Here is a 15,982-nt window from a genome sequence, read left to right as displayed (position 1 = left end):
ATGATGTAGCAGTGACATCACAGAGCTGATCACCAGGTACGTCACATGCCAAGGGGATGATGTCAGCAGTGACATCATACACCCCATAACATCCTCCTAACGATTGAATTGAACTAGTTTTGACATGTGGGAATGACGTAGGAGTGACATCACAGCCAATTACCGGGCTGCTCACACGACGTGCGCAGTAACAAATTCTTTCTGTTCTTGGTACAAACACGGTAAAATGACGTCATAATGACGTCAGGACCCCCCGGCAGTCAGATGGGACTGTGCAATGTCGTAACGCAGGGCGCACACGTCACGCAGCCGCGTGCCACTCCCATTCATCATTTCTATGAACCGGAAGGATCGCCTGATTCTCTTCCACGCCCAAACCTAGTGCCGCACCACTGCTCATGCGGTCACGGCGACATCACAGCCCACTCAGCTCTCCCCGGTTTTTCATTTATCCTCTCTGAGCCGTTCTTATTGTCCCTCTTGTTCCCGTTTTTTCCGCCTCACACCGCCACACGACCGCTCTGACGCGCTCCGTCATCGGGAATTAGTGATGCAAATTTATGCGCACAAAACCACGCCCTCTCTGCCATCGGCTCTACGGCAAGCGGGAGGCTTTGCGACAGCTCGCGCGCGTGGTGCGGGTTGCGGCGGCGCCGCGGTGACGGGACCGGGGGTGCTCGGGGCGTGTGTGAGGGGTCCCGGGGGTCTGTGAGGAGATCCTGGGGCGCTCGGGGGTCTGTGAGGGATTCCGGGGGTGCACGGGGGTCTCTGAGAGATCTGGGGGGTCTGTGAGGAGATCCCGGGGTGCTCGGGGGGTCTGTGAGGGATCCTGGGGGTGCTCGGGGGTCTCTGAGGGATCCCGAGGTGCTTGGGGGTTTGTGAGGGATCCCGAGGGTCTCTGAGGTGTCTCTGAGGTGTCTCGGGGATCTCTGAGGTGTCCCGGGGGTCCCCTCTCCCCGCAGTTCGCCGCTGCCCCCAGCGATGTGTCCCTAGCGGGGTTCCAGGGCGGGCCGGTCCCGCGGTTCCCGTGCGAGGCCATGGCCGGGAGCGGCACCAGCAGCAGCCGCAGCCCGAGCCCGGAGCGGGGCCCCGCCGCCCCCTCGGCCGAGCAGGCGCTGCTGCGGGCCGGGCAGGCGCTGTGCGAGCGGCCCGAGGCGCTGCGGGAGCTGGGCGCGCTGCTGGAGGCGGCGGAGCTGCGGGGCTCGGCGGGCTCTGCGGCGCTGGCCCGGCTGGCGGCGGCGCTGGGCGGGCTGGCGGCTCCGCCGCGCCGGGAGCAGGACGGGGCCGAGCCGCCCGGCCGGGAAGCAGCGTTAGCGGCCGTGGCGGAGCGGGCAGAGCGCGTTGGCGCCGCGTTCCTGCTGCTCCTGCAGAAGCTGGAAGATGCCCGGAGCCAGCAGTCACCGGTGGGGCCTATCCCGAAACGCGTGCTGGGACACGCGTTCATCTTTGCTGTCGCACACAAAGAGGAGAGGCCCTGGACCACGGCGAGGAGTCGGGCGGTGGCTCAGGAGCTGCTGGAGCGACTGGTCCGGACTGCGGGCTGCGGGTCCGTGGAGGAATTCCTGCAGGGAAAGGAGGGGGATGAGGAAGGAGCATTCGGAGAAGTGATGGGGCTCCTGAAGCAGGAGTTAACCAAGTGAGTGGGGAGTAGAGTGTGGTTGGATAGGAAATACTGGGACATTTCTGAGGCTCAAGAGATGATAAGTATGAAACCAGGAGTTTTCCAAACGGAAGGTGTCAGGATCTCTAGCTGGTCAGAGTGACCCTGAGAAGAGTTGGAAAGTCTCTTTTCCCAACCTGGCAGTTGAAGAAGGAGTCAGAGCTCTTCACTTCTCAGTCTCAAGGTTGTTTATTCCTTATCTATAAAAATTTTTCTCCTGCCCTGCCGAGGTCCGTCTAGCAGGACAGTTCCAGGCACTCTGCCTGCCCCCGGGGCGGTGTTATGTCTTTATACTAAAAACTACGTGTACAATGTTTACAATTCATTCCCAATACCTATCACCTCTGTTAGAGAGTGAGCTTCTACTCTAAACCAATCCCAAAGTGCCACCATCCCAGCAGGAGATGGAGGCCAAGAAGAAGAAGGAGAAAGGCTGGACACGCCCAGATCCCTCCATCTTGCCCCCTGAACCCCCATACCAAAAACCCTAAAATCTACTTTTCCACCCTGTGATAAATTCACTAATATTCTACTTAAACTGTTGTAGCTTGCTGATCTTCATATAAGGTTGGTAATTTACTCCACGAGTCATAATCAAACCCACACAGGCATTTTGGGCTCTGTGCCAGGGTCTCTGAGACCCCTAGCAGGAGTCTTGGCCATCCTGGACAGCCAGAGGGATGTCCTGGGTCCTGACAGGAAGGTGTTGGGGGATGATTGTCAGGGTTTGCTGGCAGCTGAGAGCCTCAAGGGGAGGAAAAATGAGCACTGTGAGTTCCCTGAGCTGTGCCTGTCTCTCCAGAGACACCTGGAAGCGGAACCCTGCCTCCAAGGACGTGTTCTCCTGGTCTCTGCTGCGTGTCAGCCGGCCCTGGCTGTGCCCGCACCTGGAGCGGGTCCTGCCGCCCGCGCTGCTCCTCTCCGACGACTTCCAGGAGGAGAACAAAGTGCTGGGCGTGCGCTGCCTGCACCACATCGTCCTCAACGTGGTGAGCGAGGGAGGGCGTGGAGCCCCCTGCGGCGGTGTGTGACGGGAAGGGCAATCACGGGATGTCCTGAGTTGGGAGGGACCCACGGGGATCCAGCCCTGTACAGACCCCCAACAATCTCATCCATGAGCGTTTCCTGGAGCTCTGGTGACCTCGAGGCTGTGCCCGTTCCCGGGGCAGTGCCCAGCACCTCGGGGCTGTGCCCGTTCCCTGGGGCAGTGCCCAGCGCCCTCTGGGGGAAGAACCTGTCCCTAAAATCCAGCCTGACCCTGCCCTGACCCAGCTCCAGCCGTTCCCTCTTGTGGGTCAGGTTCCTGACTTCTCTTCCTGGTGAATGGCAGGGTTTAACCTCGCCTGGGAAGGGTGAGGGTTTCCTCACACCTCCCAGGCTTGGGAGGCTTTAACCTGCATTTCCTGCAATGCCTCACACTCCCCAGGCTTTGGGAAAGTCATGGCAGGGTTAAACCTGCATTTCCAGCAGTTCCTCACACTCCTCCAGGCTTTGGGAAGTTTAACCTGCATTTCCAGCAGTTCCTCACACTCCCCAGGCTTTGGGAAGTTTAACCTGCATTTCCAGCAGTTCCTCACACTCCTCCAGGCTTTGGGAAGTTTAACCTGCATTTCCAGCAGTTCCTCACACTCCCCAGGCTTTGGGATGTTTAACCTGCATTTCCTGCAGTTCCTCACTGGGTTTAGGTTCCTGTGCTGCCCAGGAGTGACGTCCTGCTCTCTGTTGTTGCAGCCAGGAGCGGATCTGTGCCAGTTCAACAGGGCCCAGGTGGTTTTCCACGCCCTCTACAACCACCTCTACTCACGGGAGGCTCCTCTCATCCAGGTAGGATGGGGCTGCCCTGGGCTTTGGGGGGCCCTGGGGTGCAGGCAGCCCCTCAGGTTCAGGCAGGAGGCTGAGCCTGTTCCTGTCACCAGGAAATCGATTCCAGGAAAGCACCACAGAGGGAAGAGCTGTGAGGGGGATTCCAAGTGGGCAGGGAACAGCTTTGAAGCCCCCAGCTCAGCCACGGGGTCGGCATTTGTTGTGTTTTGGGGAGAACAGGAGCTCAGAGTCCCCATTGTCCCCAAACCAGGCAGTGCTGCTGTGCCTGCTGGACCTGCTGCCCGTGCTGGAGCGATGCCAGCGGCGCCAGGGCCAGGCCAGAGCCACCTCCCCCTGGGACCAGGTGCTGCAGCTGCTGCTGACCCACATGGAGCCCGAGCACCGGCTGGCGCTGCGCAGGGTCTACGCAGGGACCCTGCCTGCATTTGTCAGCAGGTGAGACACAGGGGACACCTGCCCACCTTCCCCAGGGGTGGGAGCTGCACTTTGTACCCTGCCCACCTTCCTGAGGGGTGGGAGCTGCACCTGGGGCCGTGCCCACCTTCCCCAGGGGGTGGGAGCACAGGGATGGGCCCCAGGCTTGGTATCCAAGGGTTGGCTCCCCCGTTAGGATGTGTTTTTAGGATCCAAGGGATCTGTCCTCCCTCCATGTTTTTAGGATCCAGGGGATCTATCCTTCCCCCTCGTGGTGTGTTTTTGGGAACCAAGGGTATGCTTTCTTCTCAGGGTGTATTTTTGGGATCCGAGGGATCTATCCTTCCCCCTCAGAATGTGTTTTTGGGATCCAGGGGATCTATCCTCCCCACTCAGGGTGTATTTTTGGGATCCAGGGGATCTATCCTCCCTCCTCTGGGTGTGTTTTTGGGATCCAGAAGATGTATCATCCCTCTTCACAGTACTTTTTTGGGATCCAGGGTATCTGTCCTTTCCCCCTCAGGGTGAGTTTTTAGGATCCAAGGGATCTGTCCTCCCCCCCTCAGGGTGTGTTTGTGCTCCCAGACTCGGCATCCTCATCGTGAGGCACATGAAGAGGCTGGAACGAGTCATCCTGGGCTACCTGGAGGTCTCTGATGGCCCTGGGGAAGAGGCCAGGCTGGGAATCCTGCAGACTCTGCAGTGCACCATAGAGCACGCCTGGCCCAGGTACCTCTCAGGGGAGATCACACACACAAAAGCTCTCCTGGAAGCCTGTCCTGACATGAATGGTTCATTCCTATCCTGAATCTTTCCACTTTAAGACCCAAAGTTACTTTTTCTTGAGGAAACGCCCTGAAATCCTGAGGGAAAATTATCCCACTGGCATTATTGAAAAACCTGGCTCCAAAATTAAGCTGGTTCCTCATTTTGACCCAACTTGTGCTGTTCCAAAAGCATAAATGAAACCACCATGGAGTAAACCCTGTGCTGTGGGCTGGGCTGTGCAGTGCCAGCATCCCCAACCCCATCCCCAGGTTCCTGCCTGTCCAGGGCTGTCCTGGCAGCAATCCTGCCCCAGAGCAGCCCCAGGCTGTGCTGTCCCTGCCTGGGAAGGCTTTGGGATGAGCTTTCTCTTGCAGGATACCCTGCAGGCTCCCCGTGCTCCTCAAGGCCCTGCTGAGGCTGCTCTGGGACGTTCATAGCGAGCGGGGCCCGACCCCCGAGCCTGTCAGGGCTGCCCTGCTGCACGAGGCCACCCAGTGCCTCATCCTGCTGGACCGCTGCTGCCAGGGCCAGGTCAAGGTGGGTCAGGGCTCCTGGGGGCTGCCAGGGCCAGGTCAAGGTGGGTCAGGGCTCCCTAGGGGCTGCCAGGGCTCCTTGGTGGCTCTCAGGGTTCCCTGGGGGCTGTCAGGGCCCCTGGGTGGCTCTCTGGGTTCCCTGGTGGCTCTCAGGGCCCCTTGGTGGCTGTCAGGACCCCTTGGTGGCTCTCAGGGCTCCTTGGTGTCTGTCAGGGCCCCTTTGGTGGCTCTCAGGGCCCCTTGGTGGCTCTCAGGGCCCCTTGGTGGCTGCCAGGGCCAGGTGAAGGTGGGTCAGGGCTCCCTGGGAGCTCTCAGGGTTCCCTGGAGGCTGCCAGGCCCCTCTTCCCCCTGAGGCCAGCAGGAGTTTGGATCCCCCCTCCCCAGCAGCAGTGATGAGTGACTCAGGGGCTGTCGGTGGGCTCAGTGTGGGTGACACCACCACAGTGCCAGGGCACTGCCATGCTGCTCTGCTCCCTGCAGGTGCTGCTGGCAGGGCTGCACAGCAGCTGTGAGGAGAAGCGGCTGCAGGAGTGCTTCAGGAAGGTGCAGGAGAGCACCTGACGCTGCTCAGCCCCTTTTGTACAATAAAATTGTTGTGTTTATTTCAAATTCTGTCGTTCTTGTCCCACCTGTGAGCCCCTACACCAGACAGAGGGGACAGGGGCACCTGGGGCTGTGCCCACCTTCCTGAGAGAGTGGGAGCTGCATCTGGGGCTGTGCCCACCTTCCCCAGAGTGGGAGCTGCACCTGGGGCTGTGCCCACCTTCCTCAGGGGTGGGGGCTGCACCTGGGGCTGTGCCCACCTTCCTGAGAGGGTGGGAGCTGCACCTGGGGCTGTGCCCACCTTCCTGAGGGTGGGAGCTGCACCTGGGGCTGTGCCCACCTTCCTGAGGGGTGGGAGCTGCACCTGGGGCTGTGCCCACCTTCCCCAGAGTGGGAGCTGCACCTGGGGCTGTGCCCACCTTCCTGAGAGAGTGAGAGCTGCACCTGGGGCTGTGCCCACCTTCCTCAGGGGTGGGGGCTGCACCTGGGGCTGTGCCCACCTTCCCCAGGGGTGGGAGCTGCACCTGGGGCTGTGCCCACCTTCCTGAGAGTGGGAGCTGCACCTGGGGCTGTGCCCACCTTCCTGAGGTGAGAGCTGCACCTGGGGCTGTGCCCACCTTCCTGAGGGTGAGAGCTGCACCTGGGGCTGTGCCCACCTTCCTGAGAGGGTGAGAGCTGCACCTGGGGCTGTGCCCACCTTCCCCAGCAGGTGAGAGCACAGGGATGGGCCCCAGGCTTGGTATCCAAGGGTTGGCTCGGGCACTGTGCCAGGGCACTGCCAGTGCTGCTCTGCTCCCTGCAGGTGCAGGAGAGCACCAGAGGTGCCTGACACTGCTCAGCCCTTTCTGTACAATAAAATTGTTGTGTTTATTTAAAGTTCTGTCGTTCTTGTCCCACCTGTGAGCCCCACACCTGCCCCCAGACACAGCTGAGGTTTCTCCAGCCTCACAGGGAGCAGCAGAGCCCCCCAAGGCCAGGGCCCTTCCTGGAGTAGAGGCTGGGCTCAGCTTTTTGGGGTTGCAGAGGAGGTGGGAGATGTTCCTTTGAGCTGGGCTTCACCCGGCTGTACAAACTCACTGCAAGTGCCTGGGCTCGGGACACAAACCCCAGAAAATGCGTGGAGTATCAAGCCAGGGTCCTGTGAGGGGTGGAGGTGGGTGACAGAGGCTGGAGTCGCACTCTGGTGGCACATCTGGAGTTCAGTCAGTACAAAATGGGATCAGGAGGGCTCAGGCTGCTTTTGTCTTGGTGCTGGGCTCTGTCTCCTCCTCATACTCTATCTCGATGTAGGGACGTTTTCTCCTGGCTGGGCCCTTCAGGGGTGTTTTCCCTTTAGATTTGGAGTGGGAGGCTTTCTTCTCTACTTCTTCCTCCTCTTCCTGCTCCTCTTCACTGCTTGTCTCCAGTTTATCCATGTCCTGAGGAAGAATTGAGTGAGCAGAGTGATGTCAGAGCAGGTTGTGTAACTAAACCTCCTCTTTCCCCAAAATCACCTCGTTACAATCCCACTTGGAGCTGGGCTGGGCTCCCACTGTATAATTCTCTTCCACAGCTGATTTTGCTGCCTCTCACCCATCCCCAGAGGCACCCAAGGGTGGAGGTGCCCCCGCAGCTCAGCCTCAGTTTGTACCTGGTGCTTTACCCACCTCAAAGTCGCTGAGCTCGCTGTCCTCTGCTTCCACAAACTCCCTTTTATCCACGTCCTGCAAGGAACAGAGGCAGGCACTGAGCACAGCAGTGCCATGGAAGACGCCACCAAGGTTTTTCTGAGCTGTCCTGAGTTGTTCTCAGCCCAGCTCAGCACCAGGAAGCTTTACCTCATCATCATCCTCATCTTCTTCTCTCTCTGCATCCGACTCGCTCTCGCTCTCTGCATCTTGCTGCTGGAGGGCCTTGTCAAAGGCATGGATGGGGAAGTTGTAAATGTCTCCATACTGAAAGGAAAATTGGGATATTTTCCATGAGCCACAGCAGGAAGATGGGCTGGGGGGGCACTGACAGCCTGGCAGCATCAGACTGAGGTGTGGATCAGCCCCTTCCCAGCTCTGAGCCCACACTCCTGCACAGAGCAGGAGGGGAGCCCTCGTGTTTTGGGGCTCCCTGTACACAGGAGGGGAGCCCTTGCGTTTTGGGGCTCAAGCAGGAGGGCAGTCCTCATGTTTGGGGCTCCCTGTGTTTTGGGGAGCCCCCATGTTTTGGGGCTCCCTGTGCACAGAGTGGGAGGGAAGCCCTCGTGTTTTGGGGCTCCATGTATGCAAGAGGGGAGTCTTCATGTTTTGGGGCTCCCTGTGCACAAGACAGGAGGGGAGCCCTCATGTTTTGGGGTTCTCTGTGTTTTGGGGCTCCCTGTGCACAGGAGGGGAGCCCTCGTGTTTTGGAGCTCCCTGTGTTTTGGGGCACCCTCGTGTTTTAGGGCTCCCTGTGCACAGAGCAGGAGGGCAGCCCTCGTGTTTTTGGGTTCTCTGTGTTTTGGGGAGCCCTCGTGTTTTGGGGCTCCCTGTGCACAGAAGAGAAGGGCAGCCCAGGTGTTTTGGGGCTCCCTGTGTTTGGGGCTCCCTGTGTTTTGGGGCTCCAGGCAGCCCCATTCCCCAGGGCAGCTCCCTGTGTGTGAGCCCCGTGTGACCCTCACCGTGTCCTGCTTCAGCCTTTCCAGCAGCTCCTTCTCGATGGCGTTGTCCAGCTGGGCAGCGATCAGGGCTTTCTCCTAAGGAACACAGAGCAGCTGGGTGAGCCCCAGGGGCAGTGGGGACACGGGGCACACGAGGGGACACGGGGCACACGAGGGGACATGGGGCACTCGTTACCTCCCGCCTGTTCTCGCGCCTCTCGATCTTCCTGCGCAGCGGGACGAGCTTCCTCCTGCAGGGAACAGGGAATGTCACAGCCCCCGGCAGGCAGCATCAGCCAGCAGCTGCAGCATTCCAAACCTCCTGAGGGGTGGGTGCCTCAGGGGAAGGAAGATCTAAAGCTGCCAGAGAGCGTCCAAGGGATGGGGAAGGGTCTGGAGGGGCCACAGGAAGAGCAGCTCCTCCCGAGGGGCAGCTCTGATCTCGGCTCTCTATGACATGGAGTGGCTGGAGCTGTGGCAGGGCAGGGTCAGGGTGGATTTTAGGGGAAGATTCTTCCCCCAGAGGGTGCTGGGCACAGCCCTGAGGCTGCCAGAGCTGGACACTGCTCCCAGGGATGCACAGGTGGGGTTGTTGGGGGGTCTGTGCAGGGTCAGGAGCTGGGATCAGTGATCCCTGTGGGTCCCTCCAGCTCAGGACATTCCCTCGATGCATTTCTACACTGCAAGTGCATTTCTACACTGCATTCCTGCAGCCAGGACACATTTCACAGAGCTGGGATCAATACCTGTGGTCCCTCAGCTCAGGACATTCCCTCGATGCATTTCTACACTGCAAGTGCATTTCTACACTGCATTCCTGCAGCCAGGGATGCACAGGTGGGGTTGTTGGAGGCCTTGTGGGTCCCTCCAGCTCAGGACATTCCCTCAGTGCATTTCTACACTGCATTCCTGCAGTCAGGGATGCACAGGTGGGGTCTGTGCAAGGCCAGGAGCTGGGATCAATGTCCCCATGGGTCCCTCCAGCTCAGGACATTCCCTCAGTGCATTTCTACACTGCATTCCTGCAGCTCATCTGTGTCAGATCCATCTAAACCCCTCAGGAAAACAGGACCAGCTCGGTGTCCCAGCAGCACCAGCGGCTCAGGAGAGGGGCAATGGCTCCAGAAGCCACCAGAGGTCACTCCCATGGTCACTCTAATGTCCCTTACTGTCTCTTGAGGGTCAGCTTGCGGATGCGGATCAGGTACTGTGTGATCTTGGTGAACCTCTGCTTGCACTTGTGCCGGATGAAGCGGGGCCAGTAGATGAGGTTCTCATCGATCTCCTCCAGAGCCTTCTCGTAGTTCTTGCTCAGCAGCACCTGCAGCGACAGGGGAAGGGCTGGGTGACAGAGCAGGACAAAAAAGGGACGTCTGGGAGGGACTGCATGGCCTCCAGGGTCACAGAATCATTAAGGAAAAGCCCTCCAAGGTGGTCCCCACCTTGTCCCCATCCCCGAGCACTGAGTGCCACCTCCAGGTTGGGGATTCCAAACCTCCCTGGGCAGTTCCATGTGGAAGGGGCTAACAGCAGGCCTGCTGGCTAAAGGAGCAAGAAGAAGCTGAGAAGCAAGAAGAAGCTGCTAAGGAGCTCTCTCCAAGGCTGTAACCAAGGAGACCAAGAGAAGAGAGGAACTGAAGAAAGATAAGAAGAGAACTTCGCAGAGTATTTTTAGAAAGTTAGCTGAAGTCACTATAACTTTTCACCAATGGTGTTAGGCTGATTTATTGTGGCCAACAGTTAGGGTAGAAGAAATATAAACAATTAGAAAGTGGATAAAAGGTCAGCCATGTTCAATAATAGAGTTGATATCTGAGACTGCTTGTGGTCTCTGTGTCGTGACTGCCTCGACAATGACAGTTCCATGTCATGGACATATTTTATGAAAAATCTTTTCATTGGGACTTTTTCTCCTGGGAAGCTGAGAGGCTTCAGAAACAAAATGTAAACAATAATTATCTGCTGCTGTGGAATGCAACAGGTGCATCTTTGATTGGTTTCTAATTAATGGCCAATCACAGTCCAACTGTCTCAGACTCTCTGGTCAGTCACAAGATTTTATTATCATTCCTTTCTATTCCTTTCAAGCCTTCTGATGAAATCCTTTCTTCTATTTTTTACTATATTTCTAATATAATTTTCTTTTAATATAATATATTATCATACAATAATAAATCAGCCTTTTGAAACACGGAGTCCAGATTCTCATCTCTTCCCTCGTCCTGAGAACGCCACCACAGCTCCATGCCTGAGCAGCCTTCCCATGGAGAAATTCCTGCTGCTGTCCCCCCTGTCCCTCCCTGCCCTCTGTGGGGACACCAGGGCTGCTGTCACCGAGCTCACCCGCTCCCAGAGGCGCCGGGGAAACGCCGCCCGCTCGATGGTCTTCATGTAGAGGTAACAGCGACCTGGGGAAAACAGGGAACGTGGAAAATGTGTATTTTGTCATTGGCTGTTCACAAATATTCAAATGAATGTTATACGTGTTCTGTTAGAAAGTAATGCTGTATTAGTTTTCTTAAGTAGTGTGTTAAATATAGCTTTAGGTTACAACATAAGGTTAAAATAGAAACTGTGCTATGTAGGATACTTTTTAAAGAAAGGACTTGCACTGAGATAGCAGCTACAGGACACCTGAATCTTTCAGAGAAAATTAATTTATTGCCCTCATATCAGAAGAAACCAACTTCCTGCCCTGCTCAGCCCTGAAGACACCATCAGGATTGAGAGGAAGAAGCTGACACTGCCCAGACAGAATCCTGTGTTTGAATGGAATTTATGCATCATGGATGAGGTGTATGAACATGCAACAGGCTGTTGTTTTTAAGGGTTAATCCTCTGTTAACATGGGTCCTTTTTCGGGCTTATTTTGCCCAGAAAGAGGTACCCAAACTGTCCCTAACTCTTTGTTTTTATTGTCTCATATTGTCCTAAATTCTAATTGTCCAAATTATTATTACTCTAATTATACCGCTACTTTTACAACCATTTTATTACTATTAAACTTTATTAAAAATTTTTAAAAACAAATGATTGGCGTTTTTCACAGGGAACAAACCCCCAGGGCTGCCCCCAGACAGCGCCACCCACCCCTCCCTGCCCACTGCCCCCCAGACCCATCCAGGCTGGAAAAACCTTCCAAGATCAAACCCAACTTTGATCCCCAGTGCCACATCCCGGCATTCCCATGGCACTTCAAGGATTGGGGGACTCCAAACCCCCCCTGGGGGCCTTTTTCAAGGCCTGATCCCCTTTCCATGCAGGAATCCCTGCTCCCACCTTTCTCCTCGCGGACCGTGGCGTACTGGCTGTTGGCCAGCGGGCAGGAGGAGCGGTTGCACAGCCCCGTCAGGTTGTACTCGTTCCTGCAGAAATTCTGCGTTTTGGTGCTGCAAAAAACGGGACAGGGGATCCATGAGGGGAGGGCAGGAAGACCCTGCAGCTCCCTGAGACAGAGTAAAAATCCCCCAGAGTAGAAATCCGTTTTGATTTAGGTGAAATGTACATCTTTAAGTGTGTGGCGCCTTACTGCAGGGCCTAGGCTAAAGGGAAAACTGTGTCAATGAAGGACAGAGATAAGGGGGGAGACAGATAAGACAGAAACTGCTGTGAGAGCAGGTCAACCTGACCTAGGAATTCTTTCTGATAAAGAAGAACTAGCGGCAAATGTCACACGAAATTCATAAAAAAGGAATATGTATGAACCTAACATGGAATTGCATGCGTATGTATTTGAGAGGGGGATAAAAAGGGACCTGAAGTTCCCAGAGGCACGCGTGTCATTTTAAGGGAACGATTCCCACATGCGTCCAGCGCTGTAATAAACACACCGGCTTTACAACTTTCCACAAAGTTGTGGAGTTTTTGGCTACATCTCCACAAAACATCCCACGGCTCACCCCGTGCTCTGTGACTGTCACACGTGGTGGCACAGAGGGGACACTTTAGGGGGTGTCCCTGCTGGATCCCCCAAAGCCCCCGCCCCGCCGTGTCCCCCAGACTCACGTCATCTTGTAGGAGCAGAACTGCCTGTTCCCCAGCATGCTCCAGACAACCTGCAGGGGACACAAGCAGCGGTGATCTCATTTATCATCCCCACAAAACACCGTCCAACAACCATGCCACTTTCCATTGGAATAACTGCCCTGATGGTAACAGGCCTAGGCATCGCTTCAGCCCTAGAAATGTCAAAAATAGCCCAAACACTCGTCCTCACCAAGCAAACTCCTCTCTCAAACTTCTCCTAGGATACTTTAACCCTTTAATCCACCGCCTAAGCATAACTAACTTCCTCAACAGAGGATAAAACATTGCCTCTCACCTAACTGACCTCTCCTGATACAAAATACTAGCCCCAGAAGGACAAGCCAACCTGCAACGAACAGCAACCAAAGCTGCCACCGCCCTCCACTCTGGCCCAATCAAAGCTTACTCAGGATCACTCGCTTTATCCATCCTCATCATCCTCATATCCACATACAGAAACAACCAATGGCCCTTAACATTTGTAAAAACCATCCAATCCTGAAAATCATCAATGACACTTTAATCAATCTCCCAGCACCATCAAATATCTTAAAATGATGAAACACCGTGACGCCCCTCACCTGCGTGTCCCCGCCGGCTGTGGCAGCTGACGGGGGACACCCCACAAACATTGGGGTTTGCTCGGTGTCCCCCGGCAGGGAGAGCGCCGGGGCACAGCACACGTGCTGCTGCCACGTCCCCATTCACATCCTCAGTGCCCCGGTTCCTCCAGAGCCACAGCCACGCTGGGGACACACAGGGGACCCCCGGTGCCCCCGGAGCCACAGCCGTGCTGGGGACACACAGGGGACCCCCGGTGCCCCTCAGAGCCGCGCAGGGCACACACAGGGGACCCCCGGAGCCACAGCCACGCCGGGGGCACACAGGGAACACACAGGGGATCCCGGAGCCACAGCCCTCTGGGGACACACATGGGACCCCCGGTGCCCTCAGGGCCGCGCTGGGCACACACAGGAGACACCCGGTGCCCCTCAGAGGCACAGCCGCGCTGAGCACACACAGGGGACCCCCGGTGCCCCGGTGCCCTCAGAGCCGCGCTGAGCACACACAGGGGACCCTCGGTGTCCTCAGAGCCACAGCCGTGATAGGGACACATAAGGGATCCCCGGTGCCCCGGTGCCCTCAGAGCCGCGCTGGGCACACACAGGGGCCCCCCGGCCACGTGAGGCGGGCGCGCGGCCGGGCCCGGCGGCGGGGCGGGCGTTAGACACGGGGCCGAAAGAACCGTGGGACTCACATCGTCGGAATGCATGGCGGCGGTGACAGAGGTGGCGGCGGTGGCACAGGCGGCGGTGACAGCGGGCACTGACGGCGCTGAGGGTGCCGGCCGCGCGGTCTAGGGCGCCGCCATTACAGGAAAGGGCGGGGTGCGCGAAGTCTCGCGAGAGCGGCGGCCCGGAGGGAGGGGGAAAGGGCGGGAAGGAGGGCGGGCTGCGCTGTCATGGCGGCCGCGCCCCCTCAGGACCGAGAGCGCGTAAAGCCTCGCTCAAAGAGACGCTGAGGCATCCTGAGCGGTGTGTTCGAGGTTGTTTAAATCTGCTCTCTGGAACTGTGGGAGAAGATGCAGATTCTCTGCCAAGCTCTTCCCTCAGAGGAAGACGCCATCCTTCATCCAGGACACGGAGATTTACTGCAGGGAGAGGGAATAAATCCTAAATATATTCACCTTTCCTCCACTATGGAGGTGCTTGGCAGCTGGCCTGCAAGCAAAGCTGAGTTAATGGAAGAAATAACAATTGTTGATTTTTGAGTGTGTCCATAACAAAAAAGAAAAGAAGGCTGTCAGCATGGAAACAGATTAGAAAAGATACATGAGAAATTTTGTAAGCTGGACTATGTGCATAAGTAGATGTGTATACCTGCCTTACTAAATTTTTGTAAAACTTTTGCTAATTATATTGACATTAATTGCTTTGCACGAATGAATATAATAAGTTATTGTGGTGGAGTTAATGACTTAAGAGCACGCTTTGTTAAGAGTATATAAGCTAGAGAACGGGCAAAACAAAAAAAAAAACATTTTTCTCCTTAGACCCTGCTCATGTGTGCGTGAATGTCACATTTGGTGACATCAGTCTGCCTCTGGTGCCATTTGTTGTGGGAACTCTGCACATCACTCCGGATGTGAGGAGTCCCCCGAGACCACATCGAGAGCCGAAACCCCGTCAGGGGGCTCGGAGATCTTGGCATGATGCCCAGAACACTTGGTGGCTGGATTTCGATCCTGCAAATGAATTGCCAGTTTGGTATGAGGGCTGGAAGGTGTCACAGGTTTAAAGGGTGTTTTTATAAGGTGTACACAGGGTGAAAATATAAGTTTTAAAAATTTTTGTATAAAGGTAATGGGGACAAGATGGAGGGAACAGGGCGTGTCTCATCCTTCTTCCTTCTTCTTCTTGTTCTCCATCTTCTGCTGTGGTGATGGCACTCAGGGATTGGTTTGGGGAAGGGGTGCACTGTCCAACATGGGTGATAGGTATTGGAAGGTAAAGGTAAATATGATATACGTAATTTGTGGTATAAGAGACAGAGCAGCCTCGGGGGCGGTCGGAGAGCGTCGTGGCTGCCTTGCTGGTCAGACCTCTGTCTGCCAGGAAGAAAATTTTGTAGATAAGACTTAATAAACAACCTGAAGACCGAACAGCAAAGAGTCCAGTCTCATTCTTCAGAGCCTGGGGTCGCTCCCTGGACCACCCAACTCACCTCGGGGGCAGAGAACAAGCAGCCGACCCCGAGAATTTGTCTGCCTCCTGCCTGGCCCCAAACCATCGCCAGGTGGGAAAATCCTGCCCGGGAATTCCCTGGGTGAGCATTAGAGCAGGATTCCAGCCTTTAAATGGATTTCAGGAGCCAAGAATTGCCTGGAAATCGCTCTCCCGATGCCTGGAGCCGAGGCAGGGCATGAGCGGGTGTAAAAAACGCCAATCTCTTGATTTTTAAAAAAATTTTTAAAAGTTTAATGATAATAAAATGGTTCTTAAAATAGCAATATAATTTGAGTAATAATAATTTGGACGATTTGGATTAGGACAATATGAGACCATTAGAAGAAAGAGTTAGGGACAGTTCGGGTACCTCTTTCTGGGCAAAATAAACCTGAAAAAGGACCCACGTTAACAGAGGATTAACCCTTAAAAGCAACAGCCTGTTGCATATTCATACAGCTCATCCATGATGCATAAATTCCATTCAAACACAGGATTCTGTCTGGGCAGTGTCAGCTTCTTCCTCTGAATCCTAATGGCATCTTCAAGGCTGAGCGAGGCAGGAAGAAGTTCATTTCTTCTGAAAATGGAGCAATAAATTCATTTTCTCTGAAAGATTTAAGTGTCCTGTGGCTGCTATCTCAGTGTGAGTACCTCATTCCTCTTTAAAAAATATCCCACGTGCATAGTTTTTATTTTAACTACAAAAGTTACCTTTTAACCACAAAACTACATTTCCCATCCTATTAAAATGTTAACACAGCACTAACAATCAGCACAACACAATACAGACAGTAAATATCTGCCCAGAGCCATTTAATCGGCATTTTTCACAGTGGGGCAGCAGCACCATCTGCTGAGGGAGCTCGGAGCTGTCACT

General features: G+C 55.5%; 2 protein-coding genes and 1 non-coding gene across 3 annotated transcripts; 1 reads left to right on the top strand and 2 right to left on the bottom strand.

Annotated features, from left to right (window-relative positions):
• Nucleotides 1-258: 258 nt before the first annotated feature.
• On the bottom strand, nucleotides 259-352 carry LOC115912695. The gene has a single exon (XR_004061346.1). It is a non-coding gene; the product is annotated as a small nucleolar RNA U13 (small nucleolar RNA).
• Nucleotides 353-784: 432 nt separating this feature from the next.
• Nucleotides 785-5,808, top strand: TTI2 (TELO2 interacting protein 2). The gene is made up of 7 exons (XM_030964251.1): nucleotides 785-1,636; nucleotides 2,463-2,649; nucleotides 3,392-3,484; nucleotides 3,735-3,919; nucleotides 4,484-4,627; nucleotides 5,041-5,203; nucleotides 5,680-5,808. Exons 1-7 carry the CDS (start codon nucleotides 1,038-1,040, stop codon nucleotides 5,758-5,760), a joined length of 1,452 nt encoding a protein of 483 aa, XP_030820111.1. The 5' UTR covers nucleotides 785-1,037; the 3' UTR covers nucleotides 5,761-5,808.
• Nucleotides 5,809-6,365: 557 nt separating this feature from the next.
• MAK16 (MAK16 homolog) lies at nucleotides 6,366-13,765 on the bottom strand. Its single transcript, XM_030964250.1, has 10 exons — nucleotides 13,635-13,765; nucleotides 12,356-12,405; nucleotides 11,630-11,739; nucleotides 10,694-10,758; nucleotides 9,520-9,671; nucleotides 8,547-8,601; nucleotides 8,372-8,446; nucleotides 7,560-7,676; nucleotides 7,389-7,445; nucleotides 6,366-7,160 (listed from the first exon to the last, which is right to left on the bottom strand). Exons 1-10 carry the CDS (start codon nucleotides 13,647-13,649, stop codon nucleotides 6,972-6,974), a joined length of 885 nt encoding a protein of 294 aa, XP_030820110.1. The 5' UTR covers nucleotides 13,650-13,765; the 3' UTR covers nucleotides 6,366-6,971.
• Nucleotides 13,766-15,982: the final 2,217 nt, after the last annotated feature.

This window comes from Camarhynchus parvulus, chromosome 22 (genome assembly GCF_901933205.1).
Source record: "Camarhynchus parvulus chromosome 22, STF_HiC, whole genome shotgun sequence".
Lineage (NCBI taxonomy): Eukaryota > Metazoa > Chordata > Aves > Passeriformes > Thraupidae > Camarhynchus > Camarhynchus parvulus.
The sequence above is the reverse complement of the archived record's forward strand: the minus strand, read 5'-3'. Positions and strand labels throughout refer to the sequence as shown.

Excerpts from the sequence above, each read along its gene's own strand:
- MAK16 (XM_030964250.1), bottom strand. Across the intron at positions 8,602-9,519 it reads AAGCTGACCCTCAAGAGACA|GAGGAAGCTCGTCCCGCTGC; the intron begins GTAAGGGACATT and ends TGTTCCCTGCAG. Across the intron at positions 7,446-7,559 it reads AAGATGAGGATGATGATGAG|GACGTGGATAAAAGGGAGTT; the intron begins GTAAAGCTTCCT and ends TGTTCCTTGCAG.
- TTI2 (XM_030964251.1), top strand. The coding sequence starts at position 1,038 with ATGGCCGGGAGCGGCACCAGCAGCAGCCGCAGCCCGAGCCCGGAGCGG. Across the intron at positions 1,637-2,462 it reads CTGAAGCAGGAGTTAACCAA|AGACACCTGGAAGCGGAACC; the intron begins GTGAGTGGGGAG and ends CTGTCTCTCCAG. Across the intron at positions 5,204-5,679 it reads GCTGCCAGGGCCAGGTCAAG|GTGCTGCTGGCAGGGCTGCA; the intron begins GTGGGTCAGGGC and ends TGCTCCCTGCAG.